General features: G+C 37.5%; 5 protein-coding genes across 10 annotated transcripts in view; 2 read left to right on the forward strand and 3 right to left on the reverse strand.

Annotated features, from left to right (window-relative positions):
- LOC111435616 (callose synthase 3-like) overlaps positions 1 to 5,780 on the reverse strand; it is a 20,573-nt gene extending 14,793 nt beyond the window's left edge. The window contains exons 1-10 of one of the 4 annotated variants that reach the window (XM_023073052.1): positions 5,762 to 5,780; positions 5,602 to 5,671; positions 5,437 to 5,474; positions 5,018 to 5,242; positions 3,213 to 3,313; positions 1,848 to 1,972; positions 1,197 to 1,290; positions 866 to 976; positions 670 to 786; positions 414 to 506 (exon numbers count right to left, since the gene is read on the reverse strand). In XM_023073052.1, coding sequence (XP_022928820.1) covers positions 414 to 506; positions 670 to 786; positions 866 to 976; positions 1,197 to 1,290; positions 1,848 to 1,972; positions 3,213 to 3,313; positions 5,018 to 5,207 — 831 coding nt within the window. In that variant the 5' untranslated portion in view covers positions 5,208 to 5,242; positions 5,437 to 5,474; positions 5,602 to 5,671; positions 5,762 to 5,780. Of the gene's footprint in view, positions 1 to 413; positions 507 to 669; positions 787 to 865; positions 977 to 1,196; positions 1,291 to 1,847; positions 1,973 to 3,212; positions 3,314 to 5,017; positions 5,243 to 5,384; positions 5,475 to 5,601; positions 5,731 to 5,761 lie in introns of those variants that run through there. The other 3 variants (XM_023073059.1, XM_023073066.1, XM_023073041.1) reach the window with 3 other exon arrangements.
- An 833-nt stretch (positions 5,781 to 6,613) lies between these two features.
- LOC111440969 (ribosome biogenesis regulatory protein homolog) lies at positions 6,614 to 11,549 on the forward strand. Of its 3 annotated transcripts, XM_023077818.1 has the most exons (10): positions 6,614 to 6,685; positions 6,903 to 7,109; positions 8,020 to 8,159; positions 8,657 to 8,807; positions 8,943 to 8,994; positions 9,176 to 9,304; positions 9,552 to 9,669; positions 9,927 to 10,110; positions 10,206 to 10,319; positions 10,780 to 11,051. In XM_023077818.1, exons 3-10 carry the CDS (start codon positions 8,065 to 8,067, stop codon positions 10,930 to 10,932), a joined length of 996 nt encoding a protein of 331 aa, XP_022933586.1. In that variant the 5' UTR covers positions 6,614 to 6,685; positions 6,903 to 7,109; positions 8,020 to 8,064; the 3' UTR covers positions 10,933 to 11,051. The 3 variants fall into 3 exon arrangements, with proteins under 3 accessions (XP_022933586.1, XP_022933585.1, XP_022933587.1); XM_023077817.1 differs by having other exon boundaries at positions 6,628 to 7,109; XM_023077819.1 differs by lacking the exons at positions 6,614 to 6,685; positions 6,903 to 7,109 and adding an exon at positions 11,343 to 11,549 and having other exon boundaries at positions 7,943 to 8,159; positions 10,780 to 10,968.
- LOC111440970 (zinc finger CCCH domain-containing protein 14-like) lies at positions 11,280 to 14,398 on the reverse strand. The gene is made up of 3 exons (XM_023077820.1): positions 14,080 to 14,398; positions 13,307 to 13,367; positions 11,280 to 12,257 (listed from the first exon to the last, which is right to left on the reverse strand). Exons 1-3 carry the CDS (start codon positions 14,159 to 14,161, stop codon positions 11,489 to 11,491), a joined length of 912 nt encoding a protein of 303 aa, XP_022933588.1. The 5' UTR covers positions 14,162 to 14,398; the 3' UTR covers positions 11,280 to 11,488.
- A 1,038-nt stretch (positions 14,399 to 15,436) lies between these two features.
- On the reverse strand, positions 15,437 to 21,492 carry LOC111434222 (protein NRT1/ PTR FAMILY 7.1-like). The gene is made up of 6 exons (XM_023071622.1): positions 21,414 to 21,492; positions 19,535 to 19,572; positions 19,248 to 19,446; positions 17,507 to 17,724; positions 16,858 to 17,417; positions 15,437 to 16,452 (listed from the first exon to the last, which is right to left on the reverse strand). Exons 1-6 carry the CDS (start codon positions 21,490 to 21,492, stop codon positions 15,579 to 15,581), a joined length of 1,968 nt encoding a protein of 655 aa, XP_022927390.1. The 3' UTR covers positions 15,437 to 15,578.
- Positions 21,493 to 21,510: 18 nt separating this feature from the next.
- On the forward strand, positions 21,511 to 22,700 carry LOC111432991 (AP2/ERF and B3 domain-containing transcription factor At1g50680-like). Its single transcript, XM_023069854.1, has one exon. It carries the CDS (start codon positions 21,511 to 21,513, stop codon positions 22,591 to 22,593), a length of 1,083 nt encoding a protein of 360 aa, XP_022925622.1. The 3' UTR covers positions 22,594 to 22,700.
- The last annotated feature ends 431 nt before the right edge of the window (positions 22,701 to 23,131 follow it).

Genomic DNA, 23,131 nt, shown 5'->3' on the forward strand with positions numbered 1-23,131 from the left:
TTTTTTTTTTTTTTTTTTTTTTTTTTTTTTTTTTTTTTTTTTTTTTTTTTTTTTTTTTTTTTTTACCATTCTTTATATCATTCAATTGGAGGGTGAAAAGGAGGCTTTTTTAGAGCAGTTAAGGTTCTCAGGAGAGGATACAGAATACACGACCCACATAACCCCATCAATTCTTGGAGACTTTTCTTGAAAACTTAATTGGTGTTTCCAATTCGAGGGATTGACCTGCCTTTTTGTACGGCCCCATACCATTTTAGCTTTGCTTCCTTTCTTCTAAAATAAAAGCAATTTTCTTAAGAGTGGAAAAAGGGGAAATGGCTTTACCACTGCAAATCTTCAAATGTGTATATATAAATAGATATAAAGGCTTTATCAAGTCCATCTGCTATATATATTTGCCGAAGATTACTGACCTTGGGCTGCTGATCAGATTTTGGAAACTGCCGAATGTGTACATTTGCAAGTAACAGAATAAGGTGCTCCCTTTGATTTGCAACATTTCCTTCCTGCATTCAAGTCAATACTATTCAAAATAATCCTAAGGAAATATGCGACTCGATAACATTTCACTCTAATTATTGCACCTACGTTAAATAAGAAAATGCAACAGTCACGCAAACCTCTAATGCAATGTCAAATAAAGAAGAGAAATTCAGGTCATTCTGTTACCTGAAACCCAAACATTGCTTGGAGCCAATCCAAGATATCTTCGCCATCTTTCCTCTTGCGATCAGCTGGCCAAAGAAGGCCCCTAGTGTTACGAAGGGCAATAACTGCCGCTTGGATCTGCAGTTATTTATCAGAAACTATTAATCTGAAGACGATTTCATTATGTCGATAAATCAACAAGCAGATATTATCAAACCTCGTGATATCTCATAATCGTCTGATTTGCACTATCAGGATCAAGAGGAAGAATATTATATGGGAGAAAGATCTGTGTTTTCTGCGCAACTTTATCCTGTGCTTCCAGAATCTATAAAAAAAATTAAAAATCAATGATATCATTCATTGAGGATACCAGAAGATGATGACTGAGATGCAGGCATTGACTTCAAAGTTGGCAAAAAATTGTCCAACAAGTTTCAATTTCGCCTGTTTCCCACTAAATTTTGGGTTATCTCAGGAGGGAAAAACACCAATAAGATTTTCATAAAAACCAACAAAATGGTAATAGAAAAGGTTCTCAGTTTCACCTCACGATCAACTTCAATGGACTGGGTCATGTTAACAGCCTTCAAAACTTCAAAGAGAACATTAGCAGTTTGATATGCCTTAGTAAGCTGAGCACTGTATGCAGAAAAGAGAACGAAAGGTTAATGCTCCATTCAAACATTTAAATAAAAGGAGGGAGGCAGAATGTGTAATGGTGGAAAAGTAAAATCGAGACCAAGAAAAACACACCAGTTTTTTAAACCACGAAGCTTAAGAGATTTTACATAAGCGAATTAAAGTTTGGAGTACTTCCAGTATAATAGTTCGTAAAAGCTGTTTCTTGTAACTATTTTTTTAACATGATGTCAGTAAACACATGAAATTGCTATTCTCCAATATGAGAAAGAACTACTCCAACTCCCACAATCTTCCATAAGAACAATCTAGAGGAAAACAAATGTTAACAGTTATCCAAAAATCTCTTCACCGTTACATAAGGAAAAGTAACGGTAATAATTTCACTCTGAACAGGACCAACATTATATTGCAATCCCAAACAATGCCTACAATCCTCTTTTTCCTCTTCAAAGACTTCTGTCCCTTTTCGGCCAAACTTCTCATGGGGTAGATAATCAAGATGGATAAAAATGCAATAATTAACTAAAACCACAACAAGCTAACAAAAAAATTACCGATCAGCTTTATCGGCAGCACTTTGCAAAGCCTGGATGTATTTTTTATAATAATGTTGATAGAAGCTCTGCATTTCACGGGCATCACTTTTCTTTACTCTTCCCATTAAGGTTGGATCATTCTCCTGCAGTCGGAGAATAATAACGTTTACAAACAAATTGAAATAGAAACCAAAGAAACATACAGCAACTACTAACCACACACATAGAGAAATATATGAAAATTAACAGAAGCATAACAAATAATCTGTTCTTTCAAAGCAAAAAAGGACCTCAAGCTGGGTCATGGCTCATTAGCAAGACTGCTACTATCTTACTTACAGGCCTTGGGGTGTCAAATTCATCTTTTGTGCCTCTAATTATCTAAAGAACTAGACCTCTTGGCGGAATTCTTTGCATTCAAAATTTCTTTTGTACTATTATGATTGGGAGGCTTTCATCGTTTAGTTCTTGGGCAGGGGTTCCCATTTCCCCCGACCCTTTGGCTGTCACTCCCCCTTTTGAATATGTATATATAAAGGAACGAGGTTCAAAGTTCTTATATATATAAAGGACTTCTTATATGGCATAGTTCAATAAATCTACGCTCAGCCAAACAAGTGCCAAAATGCTCCAAGAAAGTAACTTCCAAATTTGGGTTTCAAAATGGTACTATTGTAAAATGTGGCCAATAACCTTCATTGCCCACTCAGAAAGAACGCGTTACTCAAGACCCAAAGCCATAAGGAATATCCCTTGATAAAATAATAGAGGTGGTCCTCTATGAACCACCAAGAAGCTGCAGCGCAACCAATTTAGAGATATTTATGAATTGACATGGAGAATAGAATGAGAAGGTAAAAAGGGAAAAACAAAGCGAGAGAAACAAGATTGGCATGCAAATACACCCTAAATGCAAACAACCAAATGTGACCAATAAAGGAATTTGAATGAAGATGAAACCGCAACAAAAGAGACAAAAATAAGACAGCTCAACATATTACCACTTAGAAAGGGCTCTTCCATAGCAAAAATTAAAATGTATAAAACCCGATCCAAGTGATCCATGAAAGCAATGATAGCCAGGGTTGGAAAGAAACGGGAACAATGAGCAAAGATTAACAAGCTAATAATCCTAACCAAAATGAACACCATTACCATACACACTCTAAGTAGATGATTTCTCTATGATTTAGTTGAGAGTCAATGTAGTGTTCTAAAAAAATTGGGTGCACTTGAGCGGATAACTACCATAAACTAAAAATCCAGAAATTAATCATCAAACTCGCTTCAAAATAAATAAAAACAAGAATATAGATCTAAATTCCAAACTACTCATGAGAAAAGAAAAATTAAGGGAAAAAAATAAAAGAAGAGAGAGCTAACCCTTTCAAGCCGTTGGAGTAAAGCGGTTTTAAATTGCCTAACACCACGCCCACTTGAAGTTGGATCTAACTTGTGGGCTTTCTCAAATGCATAGAACCGACCTACAATTACAAAATACATAGATTAAAAATATGGCCCAAAAACTTCAAAAAAAAAAAACAGAAAATGTTATAAGAAATAAATAAACAACAAAATTATCTCATCTCACAAATGCGGGAAACCAGAAAGGCTAATGACTAGAAACAACCAAAAGATAGGCAAAAGGCACATTTATATGCAGTCACCATAAAAGAGTTTGAGAAACATTTCATATTATAAGAACTGCAGGAAGATAAAGATATAAAAATTACAAATCATGCACAATGTCCATGAACAAAATATAAAATAATCATCATAATTATTGAGCTGTGTTCATGCCCTTCCAAATTGAAAAGACAAAAAATATCGCCCCATACTGAATCATCCATACATTTGATTTGAGTTCCTTAAAAATCGCACTAAAAGTTTCAATGCATATACTGAGACTCAAGGTGCCACCTCGAATGTTGATAAGTACATCAAGCACAGATATCTCTCGCTTGTGGCTTCTAGAAAATACAGTAGTATAGGTCCAAGAACTAAACGATGAGAGCCTAAGCCAACCACCCTAAACCAGAAGCTAAGTCAACCACCTTAAACTAGAATAGCATCGCTGTCAAAAAACCAGTTAGATTGCTTGAAGAACATTGACTTGAACCAAAAAAGTAGGTTTAGCTGCACGCACCATGCATCAACTCATTGATTTGAAGTTAAGTCAATACTTCAGAGTTTCAAACTATAAAAGCTGGCAAGCAAACCATATGGACCATCAACAATTTAAGCGAAGAGACTTGCAACTCCCAATCAAGCAGCTTGACAGAAATTCAGAATCATAATGCACAAAGGTGTAGCACAAGGTAAAAGGATATAAACTTGTGAGATCCCACGTCGATTGGGGAGGAGAACGAAGGATTCTTTATAAGGGATTGGAAACCTCTCCCTAGCAGACGCATTTTAAAAACCTTGAGCGAAAGCCCAAAAGGGAAAACCAAAGAGGACAATATCTGGTAGCGGTGTGCTTGGGCTGTTACAAATGGTATCAGAGCCAGACACTAGGCGATGTGCCAGCGAGGAGGCTGAGCCCCGAAGGGGGTGAACGTGAGGCGGTGTGTCAGCAAGGACGCTGGGCCCTGAAGGAGTGGATTGGGGGATCCCACATCGATTGGAGAAGGGAATGAGTGTCAGCGAGGACGTTGGGCCCCGAAGGGGGATGGATTGTGAGATCCCACATCGGTTGGGGAGGAGAACGGAGCATTCTTTATAAGGGTGTGGAAATCTCTTCCTAGCAAACACGTTTTAAAAACCTTGAGGGGAAGCCCGAAAGGGAAACCCCAAAGAGAACAATATCTGCTAGCGGTGTGCTTGAGCCATTACAAAACTTGTCAGTGCAGCCCCACAATGTAAGCTGAATTGTAACCGACATTCGAATTGATACAACAATTGGTAAGAAACCGAACTTTTATTGAACAAATGAAAGAATACAAAGGCATACAAAAACAAATAAGCCCAAAAAAATAAGAGCCAATAAACTAACCACAAAAACGGGTCCAATCCAACAGGACCTAACTAGTGTAGAGTTTGTTATTTCTTATCAAACAATAAGTGTTGAGTTTAGCATGAAAAAAAAATCAAGAAGAAAAGCAGCAATTTTTCAAAGCAAGCAGCAAGTACTTAATTATGATACAAGATAAGAACCTATCAACATTACACCATTGGTCCAAACTTACATAGATAAGCAACTCTGGGATTGCTCGACTCAACCTCATTAGCCACACGCAGGATCGGCGCAATCTCCTTGAGCGACGATGGAACAACCTCACTGTCAAACGCCGACTCGCCAAGGTTCCCCGTCGTCTGCGTCCTCGTGATCCTCCTCTGCAGTGGAGGAGGCTGATCAGATCCCCCTCTGGACGACATTTGGTTCCTTCAGACTCTCAAGCTCCAAAATCTCCCTGTTTCCCACATAAAATTTCAAAGAACAAGAAACAGTGACACATAAGAAAACCCAACAACAGTAACAAATTTCAAAATAACAAACATTAAAAAAAAAAAAAGGGAGAACAAAAAACATGAAAGAACAAGCAGAAAACACACAACACAAACTCGAACCAAAACCAATCCACATAACAAACAGTTCAGTAACTACCTCCTCAATGTGACAACTTAAACGCAAGATTCAAGCATCTGGAACACCAAAACGGAAATGTAGCAACTCAAAATAAGTAACACAGACACAATATTCACAGAAACATTGATACATTTCAAAGATACACAAAATGTAGATAAGATAAGAAGAATGGAGACGAATCACCTGTGGTATTGGCAATCGCAAAAGAGGAAACCCTAAACAGGGTGTATGAGAGAGCGAGAGAGAGAGAGAGCTGCAAATTTAAGCAACTTTATCGAAAATGAAGTAAATGAAAGGGAAATGGAAGATGGAGCCAAAGAAAAGGAGGGGAAAAAAAAGCAACCTTTTGGTGTCAGTAGCTGCCTCGTGCTTGTACACTAATCTACTCTTCTTTGGTTCTGCTGCTGCCTGCTGTTTGTGAACCAAAGAATTACTGCTTTTGTGGGGCCCAATTATATTCTTTGAACCTCCATTTTACAAAAAGGGTAGAATCTTTTCACGTAATTACGTTACTGCCCCTTGATATTTTACGATTATATATATATATATATATATATATTTTTTTTTTTTTTCAACAATTAACAATATATTTTTAAATTAATTAGTTAAATTATTAAATATTGAAAATTTTTTACTATACTAATAAATTTTAAAACTATTTCAATTCCGACATGTTTATCAATAATATTAGTCCCGCTGTCTCTAACCTCCCCTTGAATAAAGTACGTCTCTCCTTGATCAAGCCTCGACTCCTTTTCTTTTAGAGTCCTTTGTGTCGACATTTGGGGATTCTATTGACGTGGCTAATTTAGGGCATGACTCTAATACCAAACACAACTCTCCAGAATGGTATGATATGGTCCACTCTGACCATAAGCTCATAAGTCGCCTTAAAGCCTTAAATCAGGGAAGGAAGGCTTTCTTCCAGAATGATCTTCATCCCTGGTTAGCTCGGAAGTTCGAGAATCTATAAATGGACATTTAAGGTTAAGTAAGGAAGAGCGGAAGAAAGTCCATTACTAAGAAAAGTGGTGATCTCGTCTTAATTATTTGAGTACGATTAGGGAGACAGTAAAAAGTAAGATTTTTATTGAATGAATATTGATTTATGGGGGCAATTCCGTAAATGACTGCAAGAACGGGGATAGGGGCGAGGAGGGGAAATTCAAAATTCAAAAAAGACTGTTCGAACGGAAAAGGAAACGGAAGGACAGAGAAATCGGGGAAGGAAAAGAGCAAAAGCGGCAGCCGTTTTCTTCTCGATTCAGTCGGTTTGATCTGTCTTCGCCTTTCATTTCGCTACTTTATGCGTTTTCTTGTAACTTTCTGCGTTTTTTTTTGTCTAACTTTCTGCTTGTGCTTACGATCAGATCTTCTCGACTCTTAGAACATAATTTCGATTTGGATCTGAACTCTTTCATCTCTCTCTCTCTCTCTCTCTAAAAATTTGCAGAGAATCCGAATGATTTCTTCCTCTTTTGTAGAAATTTGCTGCAAGAATACAAAACTTACGCTCTTTCTTTCGATGAAATTGCTGAAAAGAAGCATAAACATTTCCCCTCTCACTCTTAGGGTTGCAGAAACGAGAAATACAAGCCTCTCCCTCACTCTGAGAAGCTTCGGATATCGAAATTCAAGTTCTATGTGCTTTCTCTCTCTAGAAAGTTCACAAAAACAGAGCAAATTTCCGGGTTAGTAGTTGAGTTGCTCGAGTTTTTCAGGTGATCTAATGTTGAAATTCAAACATATCAAATGCGTGCACAGTATTTAAGTTAAATGAATCATGTTTCGGTAGATCAAGTTCTCATGTCAAACGTGTCTATTGATATAACCGCTATTTTCACTTTCTCACATCCCTCCCTACCTAGTTGTCGAAGCCTGATTGAATAAGTGTTATAGTTAACGAGGACGATCAGAATACAATAATCAAGGACGAATCAAGCTCACGTCCTAAGTCGACAATGTTGTAATGCTAAAAAAAATGCAAAAGCCAACGAACCCTTCAATGTAGCATTAAGAGTTGCAAATTCACACGACACACGCTTTTGCAGATCAATTAAAATGCACGTTAGCGTACAACAGTGTAGCTTTTTCCCAAATATATTACGTGCTAGAGCGCAACAACGAGACGCTGCAACGACTTTTCCTACATATTTATTGTTTTGGAAGAGACTTTTGGGATCTCGACATAACGACACGCTCGCCTCTTGCATAGAAGACAACTTTAGAGCATAAAGGACGGATATTCAAAACTCGAGATCGTAGAGACCGTTCAAAAGACAATATATTGCAATGTCTATTTATATGTGTCTTACAAATATATATTTCATGGACTAATTTGATTTTTTATTATAATTATAATTATTATTTTATTTTTTCAGAGAGAAAAAATATATTTTAATTATCATATTTTTTTAGTAAAAGAAAAGTTATAAAGTCATATTTATTTAATATTTAAAAAAATCATATATTAATTTAAGTTACGAAATTATATAAAGTATAAATAATAATAATTATTATTAAATAGAGAAGAAAACGGTAGCTAGGGTTTTAGAGATTAGTCCTCAGTCGTCGGCGGTATACAACAGCCTTACATTGCAGAATCATCGAACTCATAATCGGAAAAGGTTGTAAGGTGGCCGGAACATGGAGATGGAGAATCAACAACCGTTTCAGATCGACCTGGGGAATCTAATGGCGTTCAATCCTCACCATCAATATCCTTCTCTCTCATCCTCGAGGTTAGTTGTTTTTCTCTCCCAAAATATACTCGGACGACGGATTCTTCTTGCAGTACGCACTCTCTCGCGAATTTTTTCGAATATCGTATCTCAAGTAGCTAGATGAAACGAGGTTTGTAGAAAATTTTGCCCCGAATTTCTCGTGTTTTGTCACACTGAGGTTGAAGAACACTGGGGGGGTGTATTTTTTGGCTTTGCGATACTATGCTATTCACATTGCGTTGTACTGTTTTCTGAAATTCGGTGGTGCAGATTTTATGGCCTTTGTTTCGCATACGATGAATTTCTAGTAGATATAAGCATTGGGTGCACGTTCGTGAACATTTATGTCTGCATTGGTGACTCTTACGCGTTAAATTATTGCCAATTAAATTAGAAATCCTTAACCTGTGAATATTTATCTTCCTTCTTTGATGTTCGGAATATATAATTGCTTGTATTATTTGAAGAATACCGGTACCATCTTCGCCTAATTTATTTTTTTGTTTGATTATTAGGGAGGATCTAGTTAGTGAATGTCTGCAAAAGGGCGCAGAGTTAGCTCAATTTATTGCTAATGATCTTTTCAACCTGCCTTCAACTGAAGACAGAGATGGTCCGCTCGTGAGGTTGCCTCCACCTTCTACACGATTGCCGAGAGAGAAACCTGTAAGGCCTCGTGCTACTTTATAAATTTCTTCCCTTGGTAACCACTGTCACTGATCGTGCTGTATCGATGAGCAGCAGCTGCAAATGTTAATTCTGTAGTTCTTGGCTGAGATGATCTTTCTTTTCTTTTTCCAGTTGCCAAAGCCCAAGCCTCCTACAAAATGGGAGCTTTTTGCCAAAAAAAGAGGTCAGTTGCTTTGTGTGCCCTGTGCTAGGGTATATTTGATACAGCACATCCCCCAAAGAAAAAAAGAAGATAGAACTACTGAAACAAGAAATAGAAGCACAAAATTAGTTAATCTGATAGCAATATATTTGTTTCCAAGTGGAACTTATTCATAATTATTGTTTTTTTCAAACTCTTGCAGGCATAAAGAATCGTAAAAAAGATAAGATAGTGTATGATGATCAGACGGGTTCATGGAAACGTCGCCATGGTTATGATCGTGCAAATGATGAGGAGAACATACCCATAATTGAGGCCAAGATGACTGATGGTAGTATTTTATGATGATTTGTTCTACTAGCTATTTATTCTTTTTGTGAACATACCCATAATTGAGGCCAAGATGACTAGAAAGTTATGTTTTTGCTTTTTGTGAACTTGATTTGCAAATTTGCACAAAGCCGCAACATCCAGATAGCCAACTGATGATCCAATTTAATTACTGGTTTCTCTTTATTCTTCAGACACGTAAAATTAGCTGAAATGGCTGTTAAGAGCATGGTTGATTTGTCTTGCAGAGCCCGGGGTGGATCCATTTGCTGCAAGGCGAGCCAATAAGAAAAACCGAGTTGAAAAACAAGAAAGGAATCAGTTACAGAATCTGAAGCAGGCTGCAAAAGTTGGCGCTCTACCAAGGTTTTACCTCTCAGGACAGTTTTGGTTGTTGAATATGATATAAGTTGTACCCCACTTCGTTGTTTATACACGAGTTTCATTGAACTTTTTAACTTAGATCAACGTTTTCCAAAAAAATGTTTTTGTCAACTACTCCACTTAAGACATCATCCATGCTGTTATTCTCAAGTTGCCCATCTTAGTTTTCATCTTCAATCATGTCTTCCCTTCCTCCCTGTCACAATCTGTTCTTGATAGAATAAAATTCACTGTATCAGTCACGTTCAACTAGCTGCCACTGCTTTGCCTATAACTGGAACTCAAGCTGCACCAAAGAAAATTACCAAGGATGAACTTGGAAACGTAGCTGGAATGGCAGCAACTTCAACAGCCAGTGGTGGAAAATTTGACAAGAAGTTAGCAGGAGAAAAACCTGCGAAACATCAAGGAAAATATCGCAAGGTTAACTGAACCAGCCTGTTGATGTACATTTTTGCTTCAGTTTACTTTATATTTATCGTAAAAAATTGTGATGCATTTTTTGTGTTTGGATGCAGTTTCTGCCTGTTGTGGAGGGAACAGGGATAGGCTCTCAAGAAAGAGAGCAAACTGAGAAAGTTCTTAACAGATTAATTTCCAAGAATTCACACGAGATTCTCAATATTAATAAGGTTTGACTGCTAAACTACACATTACATTTTAAAGGATGAACAAATGCATATATCTTCTTGTTTGATGCTCCATGTAACTCTTGTGGTTTTAAAATGATTATTCATACTCACGTGGCCTAAAACCACCGCTCCTTTTATTTTCTTGTAAATTCGTTTAGGTTGTTGCCATTTTTTTAGTTCAGCGAGCGGGAAAGAGAATTCAAACCTTCTAACTTTTGGCTGGGACATATTGTTTTAGCTTGTTGAGTTATGCTCATATTGATTGCCATGTTATGCTTGTATATTATATGATTCAACATGATTTCTAATGGACCGTGTGATGTAAACAGATCATGACGTGATGGATATTCGTGTATATGATTTATCATGCAAGTGAAGCTCATTACTTCTGGGAAACAAATTGATTTTGTAATCAAATTAAATTCTAAGCCTATTTTGGATTCCTCATCTTGATTTTCAGGCTGTCAACATGTACAATGTGAAAAAAGAAAAGAAACAAAGAAACCAACGAGGGAAGTCTTCATCAATGTCAAGCAACAAGTTGAAACCAAATAAGAAACTCCAGAAGAAGCCATTGAAGAAGGGATCTTCAAAGAATGGCAAGGCAAAATGAACAAATTTTCGCAATAGATCATGAGCTCTTGTAGAGGTGCGCGTGTTAGATTACATTCTGTTTGACATTCTGAATGTACCATTATTATCATTATTTAGTAGTGAAGAAAATTTTGAAATTCTGTTTGTTTTCTCTATGAGAGTCCTTTTGATGGCCTGACGAAGCAATTATACAGTAGTTTTTTTACTTTAATTTCTTAAATTAGCTGTCAAATATTTTAAAGAACACAAAGAAAGTATACCGAAGATCATGAAATTCGTTCAAGATTAGATAACTCAAACACAATTGTGCGTCTTAACCCGTCAACCCGTTAAATTATGTTTAAATTCGTAATGTAGACAGTAGAGTAGACACAACGTTGAATATTGATCGATCACTTTACTTAAATCTCGTCCTGAATATCTATGTAGATGAAAAATGCTCGTCTTACAAGTGATCAGACATCGTTTTACCAAAACTAGCAAAGAAAAGCAAAACAAAACAAAACAAAACAACATTTGGTTCAAGAAGAAGAGACACTCAACACTGCTACAAGGCCGCTGAAGGTGGTGGGCGTTCACATACCTGGTTTCCGCAATTCACTTTCGCCATGTGCAAAATGGCATCTTTCTCTAAACGTACAAGTACCCTTTGCAAAATTAGCACAAAGCTTGGTCTTGAAGTTGTTTGCTGAGTGCTGAGAATGCTGCTGCTGCTGCTGCCTCATGGCATTATTGGCAGAGGCTGCGCCGACGTTTGCAATCAACTCGCGCACCATTGAACTAGCAAGATTGATCTGATCAAATGTACCCTCGAGCTCAATGTTCTTCAAGCTAGAGTCAGACTCGTGATCTTTTATAGAAAGTCTTGCTCCTGTCATTCGACAGATATTCTTCGAGTTGACACCATTCTTCCCAATTATGGGACCAGCAAGCGATGCATCGACGCTAATCTTTGCTGTTGCAGACGCACCGAAGCTAGCAGCAGGTCCATGGTTGGGTTGTGGCGGAGGCACATTCCAGCCACCACCCATTCTGGGTTGTTGTCCTAGTGGTCCTCCACCCATTCCACCGTGTTCTGGTGGAGGATTTGGCCTTCCAAGGTCCCACTCGCCATGAGCAAAATGGCATTTGTCACCGAATCTGCAGCCTTCGGCTGAGTTGAATTTGTTGCACAAACGTGTCTTGACTGCCGGAGGAGAAACACCATCTGGAAACGATGGAGGGGCGACAGGATTTCTAATGCCAGGGGAAATAGCAGGACTGTTCATCTGAGAAATTGCTTTGAATCCACCAGGAACATAATGTGCAAAATGACACCCCTCACCAAAAGGACAACCAGAAGTGCTGCATTTTTATTTCAAAAAGACGAGTAAACTTCACCATAGCAACCCGATCTAGAATACTAGTCGAAACTCATACAAAATCTAACGAAACCAACAAAAAACCGATGAAGATTCTTGAGCATAAACAACCAAAGTAAAGATCACAATAACTCTACTCCAAAACAGACAAAGATATCAAATTTCAAGACAACTCTTCAACTTAGCAACAGAAACAAGTTGAACTACCGTATCAGAAAATTGTAATGTCCAAAATCCTTAACAGGAAAAGAAACCGAAATCTTAAACCGGGCTTAACCATCGTTCAACAAAATAATTTCATATGAACTAGACGGAAAATTAGCATAACATTTACAGATTTTCATATATACATATATAATTAAAATAAAAAAAATGGAAATGTGGCTCATGTGATAGCTAACCTATTGTAATATCTCAAGAATTTTATGTTTGTTTCCTTCTCTTATTTGAGCACGATTGGGGCGTGGACATAAAGGTCTTTATGACACAAGCAATAATTCGTTTAGCCAACATTTAGATCCGGCTCTACCCAAACATTTCTGGTTTACCCCCATGGGGATGGAGCGAAAGAAGTTTTGAGAATTCAAGAGAAGGTCTTGGCTTCAGCTTATCGGGATAGAGGTAGGCAAAAAAGAAATTTTCGAACAAATAGAACATGATTTACCATAACTTTTAATTCTTTGATCAAAACCTAAATGCCAATTCAATTCTGCATCGAACTGCTTACTTGAAAATATCCAAGTAAGAACTAATTATCCACTTAAGAGAGAACAAGTTTGCATCCAATACAAAAGTGCTTTCAATTTAGACATTCCCACTGAACTGTTGTGAATCAACTATTTCAGTTCAGTGATTGTTGTTATGATTACATCATTGCATAACCTGAAACAACTTTAACTAACCAATTCATTAGTCCAAAGAACAATAATTTTGCTTGAGAAAATTAAGTAAATCTTTCTGGAAATTAAAGGATGTTAGCAATAGATTGAGTGGCATTATATTAATTCATTTTAGATAAGTTAAGATTTGAACCTGAAAAACTTTGTGCAAGGCCTCGATTTGCTTCCTAAACCAGTAGATAAGGAGTCCATTTCTGTCGCACAACATTAATTAACTTTCCTTAGTTCAAATTTCACCCAATTATTGATCTCCCAGCTTAAAATATCTCAAATTGTTCTAACATCTTTTATGGCTAACACAACACACTATTAATTAATGCGGTGAAAACGGCCAGCAGGAGGAATCAAAAGACACCCACATCCCATTTTGAAAAACTATCAACAAAAACAAAGACAATAGGGAGTGATGTACTTTTTATGTTCCAACATCCAAGCAAAGGATGTGAAATCGACATCAGTTGAAGCCATAAACAGTAGTTTCAAATACTACAACTTAGAACATGATATTAGAATCATTAACCAAAAAACAAGTGAGGATACTAAAACACTATACCTACATCTATATATTCAAACGAAGAACAAGCTACATGGTAGGGTAAAAGGCAACAATTTGTGTTCATTTATTCAGATTTGTTCTAGAATAAGCTTCCAAGTTTCTTCTAGCTAGAGCGTATACAAAAGAACAGCAATACCCGAGAGTAAATAACAAGTCCATCAAAACTATCAATAGTAGTAAAAACGAACAGAAATCAAACAAAACGGACTTCAGCATACACATGCTACAACTACAAGCAAGGGAAACAAAAGCCACCAACAAACCCATGAACCAGCTGAACGAGAAAATACCAAAACCGTTGTGAACGCCCAAAAAAAGCCCAAGAGGAGCATTTATGAAGCAAAACGAACCTGGTTTGGACTTCTTAAAGGCCCCATTGCCATTCAAGGCGGTTTCAGCTCTCTCCCTCTTGCGAACACCGTCGGGGTCCATTGAAGATAAAAGCGAGCAGGACCCAATACTCGAAAGGAAGAAGGGGAAATCTCAGAGAAAGAAGAGAAAACAGGGAATGAAGCAGCCGGAGAAATGAATGTGGGAACTAATGAAGACGAGGAGGAGGAGGAGGAGGAGGAGGAGCAGGAGCAGGAGCAGATATGGCAAGAAGCGAAAGAGGGGCGGATTTGAAAAGTAGGTCAAAATAGGGTTTGATAAGATGACTAAAAAAATGTATGGATGTGAGTCAAGTTCAAGTGATTGAGAGTTTGATGTTTGTGTTCATGCTCCTGATCGTAATCGAGCCATTATAACGCTCGATAACCATCGTGTTATGTCAGGATTTGCAATGCAATTGCGCGATATTTACTCTTGCTCTCGAGTAAGTCACCTAACTAGAATTTAGGTCGTCACTGACACAGACAATGCATGCTCGAGCCCTTCGTCCCGCTTTTTAAAAAATACTTAGAAACAGCGTAAGGATATGAGATTCCAATCTTTCTTCTTCGAACGTATTGATTTGACCCCATAAGTGGAACTGCCACCTCATAGCATGTTGCCACCCGAAGCCCCCAGAACTCAGTTCAGGTGTGGGATACCTATCCAGAAGTTTCAACTCAATCACGTATGATGGAATCATCAAAGATTTGACATTTTCGAACTCTATTTGTAATTCACTATAGGCTCGAGGAACAAAGAGAAGATGTGTATGAACGAGATATACAGCAACAAGAAGAAGGAAAAGGATTGAATAGTATATTTTTTTCGTGAAAATTTTTAAATGGTAAAAATATTAAACTATGTATATATAGTTTTAATAATATATTTTATTCTCCGTTGAGAGTATTCCATAACAAACTGGGACCCACATTCTCAAATTCAAAGACATATAAAATCTTTGTTTTTTATTTTTGTTTGTCTCAAATTAAATTAGTTTTAAAATAAAAATAAAAAATAAAAACAATAATTGTGTGATTATTATAATTTTGACTACATTACAAAAATAGAATTTATTAAAAAAAAATAGATTTACAAGTTGAAATCTAATTTGATTTTAAAAAGTTGAAATTTTATAAATATTTATTTAATCTAGAAACTCGAATAAAATAAAAATCAAAGAATAAGAGAGCATAATAATATTTCTATTTCTATTTGCTAAACAAAAAAAATCTAATAAATTCAATAATATTTCATAAAAATAAAAAAAATTCTAATAAATTCAATAATATTTCGTAATAAAAATTTAAAATAATATTTAACATAAACAGTCTACTATACAAAATTTTGTAAGATATTATTTTTACAATTTACATAAATTATGCTACAGCTGTGTTACTTACAGTATATTTATTAAATCGACAAATTATCACAATAATTAAAATAATTAATTAATCAAATTACTTCTTCCACTAACTAATTATACTCTACCAACAATCTCATCTTCTTCCTCCGGCTCCTTCCCTCCGCCGCGCTCCTTAGCCGGAGCGCCGTCGATCTGAATAGCTTTGTACGAATTCGCCTTGTACAAATACATCAGAAGATCAATCGCCGTTAAAGCCGCGATTAGGAAGTAAAATCTGTCCAAATGGCCGGAATTTAAGTCATCGGGAATCCACCCAGGGTCTTCCCCTTTCGTTGTAATCGCCATCACCGCGTTCACCAGCAAGATACTGCCGTAATTTCCGAGCGAAATCGACGCCATACACAATGAACTCGCTAAACTCTTGATTCCGTCAGGCGATTGCGCGTTGAAGAACTCCAATTGGCCGACATACATGAAAACCTCAGAGCAACCTACAAGAACGTACTGAGGAACCTGCCAGAAGATACTCAGAGAACTCTGTTTCTCTCCTGGAATTACGTACTTCAGCCTCTTGGTCTCGGTTACGGCGGCGGCGATCATCGCGAGCATTGCGATTACGAGGCCGATCCCCATTCTTTGAAGCTCTGTCAGTCCCTTAGGTTTTCCGGTGAAACGGCCGGCGAGAGGAATTAGGACATGGCGGTATAGGCCGGTGCTGATGAGGACGCTGCAGATGTCGAAGGCGGACATGCTTGCGGCCGGAATGCGGAATCCGTTGGCGACAGTGGAGTTCATTACGTCGCCCTGTTCGACAAACAGAGAGGCCATTTGAGCGAAGACGACGGAGTACATGATGGTGCAGAACCAAATCGGGAGCATTCTGATTAGGCATTTGGCTTCTTCGACCTGCGTTACTGTGCATAAACTCCATGGATTCTTCAATTCCCTTGTGTCGTCCTCTGTAACCGTCGCCGCCTTGTCCAAAAACCTGTAGTTGATTTAGGTTACATGAAATCCATTTTCAGCAAGATCAAGACACAAATTGAGGATTTAGGTTAAATGAAATCCATTTTCAGCAAGATCCAGGCACAGAGTGAGGATTTAGGTTACATGAAATCCATTTTCAGCAAGATCAAGACACAAATTGAGGATTTAGGATACATGAAATCCATTTTTCAGCAAGATCAAGACACAAATTGAGGATTTAGGTTACATGAAATCCATTTTTCAGCAAGATCCAGGCACAAATTGAGGATTTAGCTTACCTGAAATCCATTTTTCAGCCAGATCAAGACACAAATTGAGGATTTAGGTTACACGAAATCTATTTTTCAGCAAGATCCAGGCACAAATTGAGGATTTAGGTTACAAATTGAGGATTTGAAAATCGTACCTGCAGCCATTGCTATGAAGAATCTTCCGGCTACCTTTAATGGCAGAAACAGGGCCATCGACCTCAAACAGCCCATCTCCACTCGCCGGCGGCACTTTCCACTTCTTAGCCGCCGCCATAAACACCTGCGCGACGCGGGACAGAGGGTTCCCACACGCTTTCACATACCGATACCGTTTTGTTCCAAGCAAGTACAAAACCAGCGCCAGCACCGCCGAGCCAAGGGACACCAAAAACCCTAGCGTCCAGTGGCCGGAGTCCTCAAAGTAGACGAGAATGGTATTGGAGAACAGAGAGCCGAAATTGAGAGCGAAGTAGAAATAGGAGAAGAAGGTCGGCTTCGCGTTGACCTCTTTCTTGTTGGATTCGTCGAACTGGTCGGCGCCGAAGGTGGCGAGCGTCGGCTGGTGGCCGCCATAGCCCAAGGCGATGAGGTAGATGGAGAGGTAGAAGATTGTCACACCTTTGATGGATGATGGCACACAGTCTAGTACGTCGTTGCCACACCCCGGCGGGTTTAGGAGGAATAGGTTCGTGGTTAGGGATAGTAGCCCCAAACCCTACATTTTCAACACGTAACTAAATCGTCACCTTCACGACTTTCACGACGCTTCGATTCTAAATCAAAATAACATCGAAATTAACTTACCAGTACGAAAATGAGTTGAAAGATGGCACAAGTCACATATCGGCCCCAATAGGAGTCGCTAAGAAATGCCCCAATGAGGGAGCAGAGGTAGACAGTGCCAGTCCATTTGCTAACGCCGTTAGCTGCGGTGGCGCTCTCTTGATCAAGCACTCTCGTTAAGAACAACACTAAGTTCACTGAAACTCCAAAGAAAGCTAGGGTTGCGAGCGCTTGGTTAACTGTTTCAATATATTCAAAATGAATCATTTATTTATATTCGTACCATATGAGCTAAGATCTCGTTTGATAATAATTAAACCTATAAATATAACTCTTGTGGATTTATATTTAGTCTTATACCCAAAAGAGTAAGATCTCAACTCGGGTTTTCAACGATCTTATACCCAAAAGAGTAAGATCTCAACTCGGGTTTTCAACGATCTTATACCCAAAAGAGTAAGATCTCAACTCGGGTTTTCAACGATCTTATACCCAAAAGAGTAAGATCTCAACTCGGGTTTTCAACGATCTTATACCCAAAAGAGTAAGATCTCAACTCGGGTTTTCAACGATCTTATACCCAAAAGAGTAAGATCTCAACTCGGGTTTTCAACGATCTTATACCCAAAAGAGTAAGATCTCAACTCGGGTTTTCAACGATCTTATACCCAAAAGAGTAAGATCTCAACTCGGGTTTTCAACGATCTTATACCCAAAAGAGTAAGATCTCAACTCGGGTTTTCAACGATCTTATACCCAAAAGAGTAAGATCTCAACTCGGGTTTTCAACGATCTTATACCCAAAAGAGTAAGATCTCAACTCGGGTTTTCAACGATCTTATACCCAAAAGAGTAAGATCTCAACTCGGGTTTTCAACGATCTTATACCCAAAAGAGTAAGATCTCAACTCGGGTTTTCAACGATCTTATACCCAAAAGAGTAAGATCTCAACTCGGGTTTTCAACGATCTTATACCCAAAAGAGTAAGATCTCAACTCGGGTTTTCAACGATCTTATACCCAAAAGAGTAAGATCTCAACTCGGGTTTTCAACGATCTTATACCCAAAAGAGTAAGATCTCAACTCGGGTTTTCAACGATCTTATACCCAAAAGAGTAAGATCTCAACTCGGGTTTTCAACGATCTTATACCCAAAAGAGTAAGATCTCAACTCGGGTTTTCAACGATCTTATACCCAAAAGAGTAAGATCTCAACTCGGGTTTTCAACGATCTTATACCCAAAAGAGTAAGATCTCAACTCGGGTTTTCAACGATCTTATACCCAAAAGAGTAAGATCTCAACTCGGGTTTTCAACGATCTTATACCCAAAAGAGTAAGATCTCAACTCGGGTTTTCAATGATCTTATACCCAAAAGAGTAAGATCTCAACTCGGGTTTTCAACGATCTAATAACAAAAGAGTAAGATCTCAACTCGAGTTTTCAACGATCTTATACCCAAAAGAGTAAGTTCTCAACTCGGGCCTTCAACGATCTTATACCCAAAAGAGTAAGTTCTCAACTCGGGCCTTCAACGATCTTATACCCAAAAGAGTAAGTTCTCAACTCGGGCCTTCAACGATCTTATACCCAAAAGAGCAAGTTCTCAACTCGGGCCTTCAACGATCTTATACCCAAAACAGTAAGATCTCAACTCGGGTTTTCAACGATCTTACAAAATAACCATCTTTTTAATCCATATTGGACCGGGTTCAAATAAATAATGAAATTTTTAGAAAATAGAAAATTAAAAATGATGACCTAATAATAGAGTTGCAAGTTTCCATCCTCCAGTGTTCTTTGAAACAGTGGGTCTCTCCCTATGCACAGAAACAGCTATTGGCTCTTCATTAGGGTCATTTTGGTCATTTTGGTCACTGTTTTCATTGACACCTTCTGCTTCAATTGGGTCATTTTGGTCATTCTGGTCATTGACGCCTTCTGCTGCTTCTTCAGCAATCTACAATTCCATTAATAAATCAAATTATCCGAAATAATAATAATAATAAATTATAATTCGTCTCGTAATTGTTTTCTAAAATTCTAACCTTTACGGTGATTTCCTCCCAAGAATCCATTTTTAACTCTACAAAACAAAATAAAAAGAGTTGAGTTTAACGATCTCATTGAATAACTTGTTTTCAAACGCCAGAAGGTCGAGACCTTTTTGCGAAACTTGATAAGGGCAAGAGTGACTTGTTCGGGAATGGTAATGAGAGACGACAACGACTCAGGGGACAGAGAAGATGATCGAACACGAAAAAGAGGGGACCGAGATTGGGAAATCAGGCGTGGATGATCGTAGTCGGCCCCAAAACTAAAACCTTTTGTCATTTATGGTAAAGGAATGATTGTGTTGAATCAAACTAATATCAATAACCAAAGCTTAGGTCTCCAATGGTTTTGAGCTCTAATGGCTGATTTTTCTTTTTTTGGAAAAAAAAAAGAGTAGAGAGAGAAAGAGAGATTGTGTTGAGAGAGAAAGAGAGTGAATTAGACATATTTATAGGTTAAAATATGGCTGTTGATGAGATCCAAATTAATAGGAAATTCATTGCTTACAAATTTCCTCATTTTTTGCACATTCATTTGACTTGGTTTTAGGTTTTTTTACTTACACCAAAAATAGACCATAAATTTTATGTGGTAAAAATAATAGCAATAATTTATAAATATATATATATTTCGTTTAATTTATTATGACTATTAAAAAAAAACAAATTTAGACGTTAAATGTAAAATTCATTCATTTTTCTAGCTAAATTAATAAAAATACTTCTAAACATTATACTTTATATAATATAAAAAATTATGTTTGAATTCCTTATGATATACCACTGAAAGGGTTTGAATTAACCCTATCATATTTCTTCCCGAGATGAAAGAAAAGATTTCCCATCAAAAGAAATCTCTTGCGAGTGATAGAACCTGTTCTAACCAGAAATATAGTGAAATCACATTTTCCCTTCTTTCTCTGGACCCTGCGACTAAGAAAGATTTCACTTCTTAAAATATCCCATATACGTAGGCGGTAAGAAAAATTTAAAATATCCCATATACGTAGGCGGTAAGAAAAATTTAAAATATCCCATATACGTAGGCGAGAAGAGATCAGATTTATCCAGACGGGAGTAAGAGTAATAATAATGTTTATAATGGTAATAATAATGTTTATAATGCTACTAGTAAGCAAAATAATACGAAAAGAAAAAAGGAGGATATGAAATAACCAGTGTAGATGCATCGAATGAGGGTCAAGTGGTTGAGATTATCCCTCAAGGACCCGGACTTAACTTTCAAAAGTTTCAACAAAATTAGAAATTAGAATAGATTTTTGTAACAATTTATATATTGTTTAAAATTGAACAAGAATCCCTTATCCCATACTTACAATAATCTATGGAGAAGACAAATATAAATATAAATTTATCCTCTAAAATTGAACAAAAATATCTTACCCCATAATATTTGTAATAATTCAATGATTACCCACCAAATCGAGCGACAAAGTCAAATATAATCATCTTTTCTAAAATTGAACAAGAATCCCTTCTACTTGAACTACCCAAAATTATGATTTAACAAAAAAAAAAAAAACAGAGAGTTTGCAAACAAGAAATATATGTATGATTGGATAATTTCTTATAGTTATAGGCAGATGAACAGCAACTAACACAATTTACATGCTAAATAAAGAGAAATTTTGAGAAGAAACCTGAGATGAAAAAAGAAAAGTGTTATTAATCTCAACTCCATTTGCTAGTGTTGTTTCAAATGTAGTTTAATTTGTTTCAAAAGTAACCAAATCTTGTTTAGTTTCTGAAAACTTTCCACCTTCCAAAATCCCAAAACACCCATCAATTTGAACCTTTTTTCAACTGAAACAAAGAACAAAAAAATTATAGCACCATTGACAACTTGTTTTACCTCTCCCCTGCAACTGTAACTTAACTTCAACCATGGCTTCTTCTTCCTCTTCTTTAATCCCACTTTCCCTCCCCACCATTTCCCAATCTCATCCACCATGGAAGACGAAGCATCCTCCACCTTCATTTCCTTCACTAAGTCCCCTCTCCTCATAGATGAAGTTTCAGATTCTAATTTCTCAGATTATGCCTTACCTGATGCCAAGCGGATGAGATTAGACCATGATCTTAATGATGTAGCCACCGTCGACAAATTTAAAGGTGTAGTGCCGCAACAGAATGGCCGCTGGGGAGCGCAGATCTATGCGAACCACCAGAGGATCTGGCTCGGTACCTTCAAATCGGAGAAAGACGCTGCCATGGCTTATGACAGTGCCGCTATCAAGCTTCGCACCAGAGACTCTCACCGGAATTTCCCATGGACTCGCCTATCAATCGAGGAGCCGAATTTTCAAAGCAAATTCTCCATAGACGCCATTCTCAGCATGATCAAAGATGGATCGTATTCCTCGAAATTTTCCGCCTACTTACGAACGAAGTCTCAAATTAGCGACTCGAATATACAGAATCTCCAAACTATTGAAAATGGAGACCGCGATGGCCATTTCTCTTGCAGCCATCTATTCCAGAAGGAATTAACACCAAGCGACGTCGGAAAGCTCAATCGACTCGTAATCCCTAAAAAATACGCAGTGAAGCACTTTCCGTACATCAGCGAGAGTGCAGAGGAGAACAGCGACGATATCGAAATCGTCTTCTACGATACATCGATGAAGACATGGAAGTTCCGATACTGTTACTGGAGGAGCAGCCAGAGCTTCGTCTTCACCAGAGGCTGGAATCGATTCGTGAAAGAGAAAAAGCTGAAGGCGAACGACATCATCACGTTTTACACATACGAAAGCTGCGGAAGAGACAAAAATGGCGGAACATTGATTTTCATTGACGTAATCTACAAGAAACCGGAAGATGACCGGAGCGAGAGTAGTTGCTTAGCGGCGGAGAGAGAGAGTATCAAGAACGAACAATTGCAGAGAGACTTAGGGCTTGATCGGGAGGACTGTGAGGGGAAGAAGAAGAAGGAGGAGGAGGAGGAGATTTTAAACCGTGAAAAATTAAACCCTATTAGCCAAAATGTTGGGCAAAAGCGAATTAGGTTATTTGGAGTGCATATTGATTAAATGAAATTAGGGTTCAAATTAGGGTTTTAAAGATTTGAATCAATCTCGGTTCAATTTTCTTTTTGGGTATCTAATTTCAAAAGGGTCGAAAATGGAATCGATAAGTACAGAGGACGTGTTTGTGGATGAGATTCAGAAAAGTATATATATTTTCTTTAACAATTGCTGTCTATGGTATGCCCTAAATTTTGTTAGCTCGATACTGATTTGGGTCTTACACGAACGGAATTGGTGGGCTCGAGAGAGATATTGTTCGATCAAATAAGTGTGATCGATCTGGGTTATTTCACAATGTGATCAAATAATGCGCTCGGGAGGACGAAGTTGACTTGGATGAAATTTTCGAGAATCCTTTAATGAAAAACATAATTGTTATAAATTCAAACACAATCTCACATCAATTAAAAGTGTGTAAATTTCTTGTGTTTTAAGAGCATGGACAACATTTTCATCGATATGAAACATTTTGAATCGACACAATAAATAAAATTATGTAAAGTTCAAATGGGACAGTATCATATCATTACAAAAGTTAAAA

The sequence above is a fragment of the Cucurbita moschata genome, unplaced genomic scaffold (assembly GCF_002738365.1).
Source record: "Cucurbita moschata cultivar Rifu unplaced genomic scaffold, Cmos_1.0 Cmo_Scf00003, whole genome shotgun sequence".
NCBI classification, from domain to species: Eukaryota; Viridiplantae; Streptophyta; class Magnoliopsida; order Cucurbitales; family Cucurbitaceae; genus Cucurbita; species Cucurbita moschata.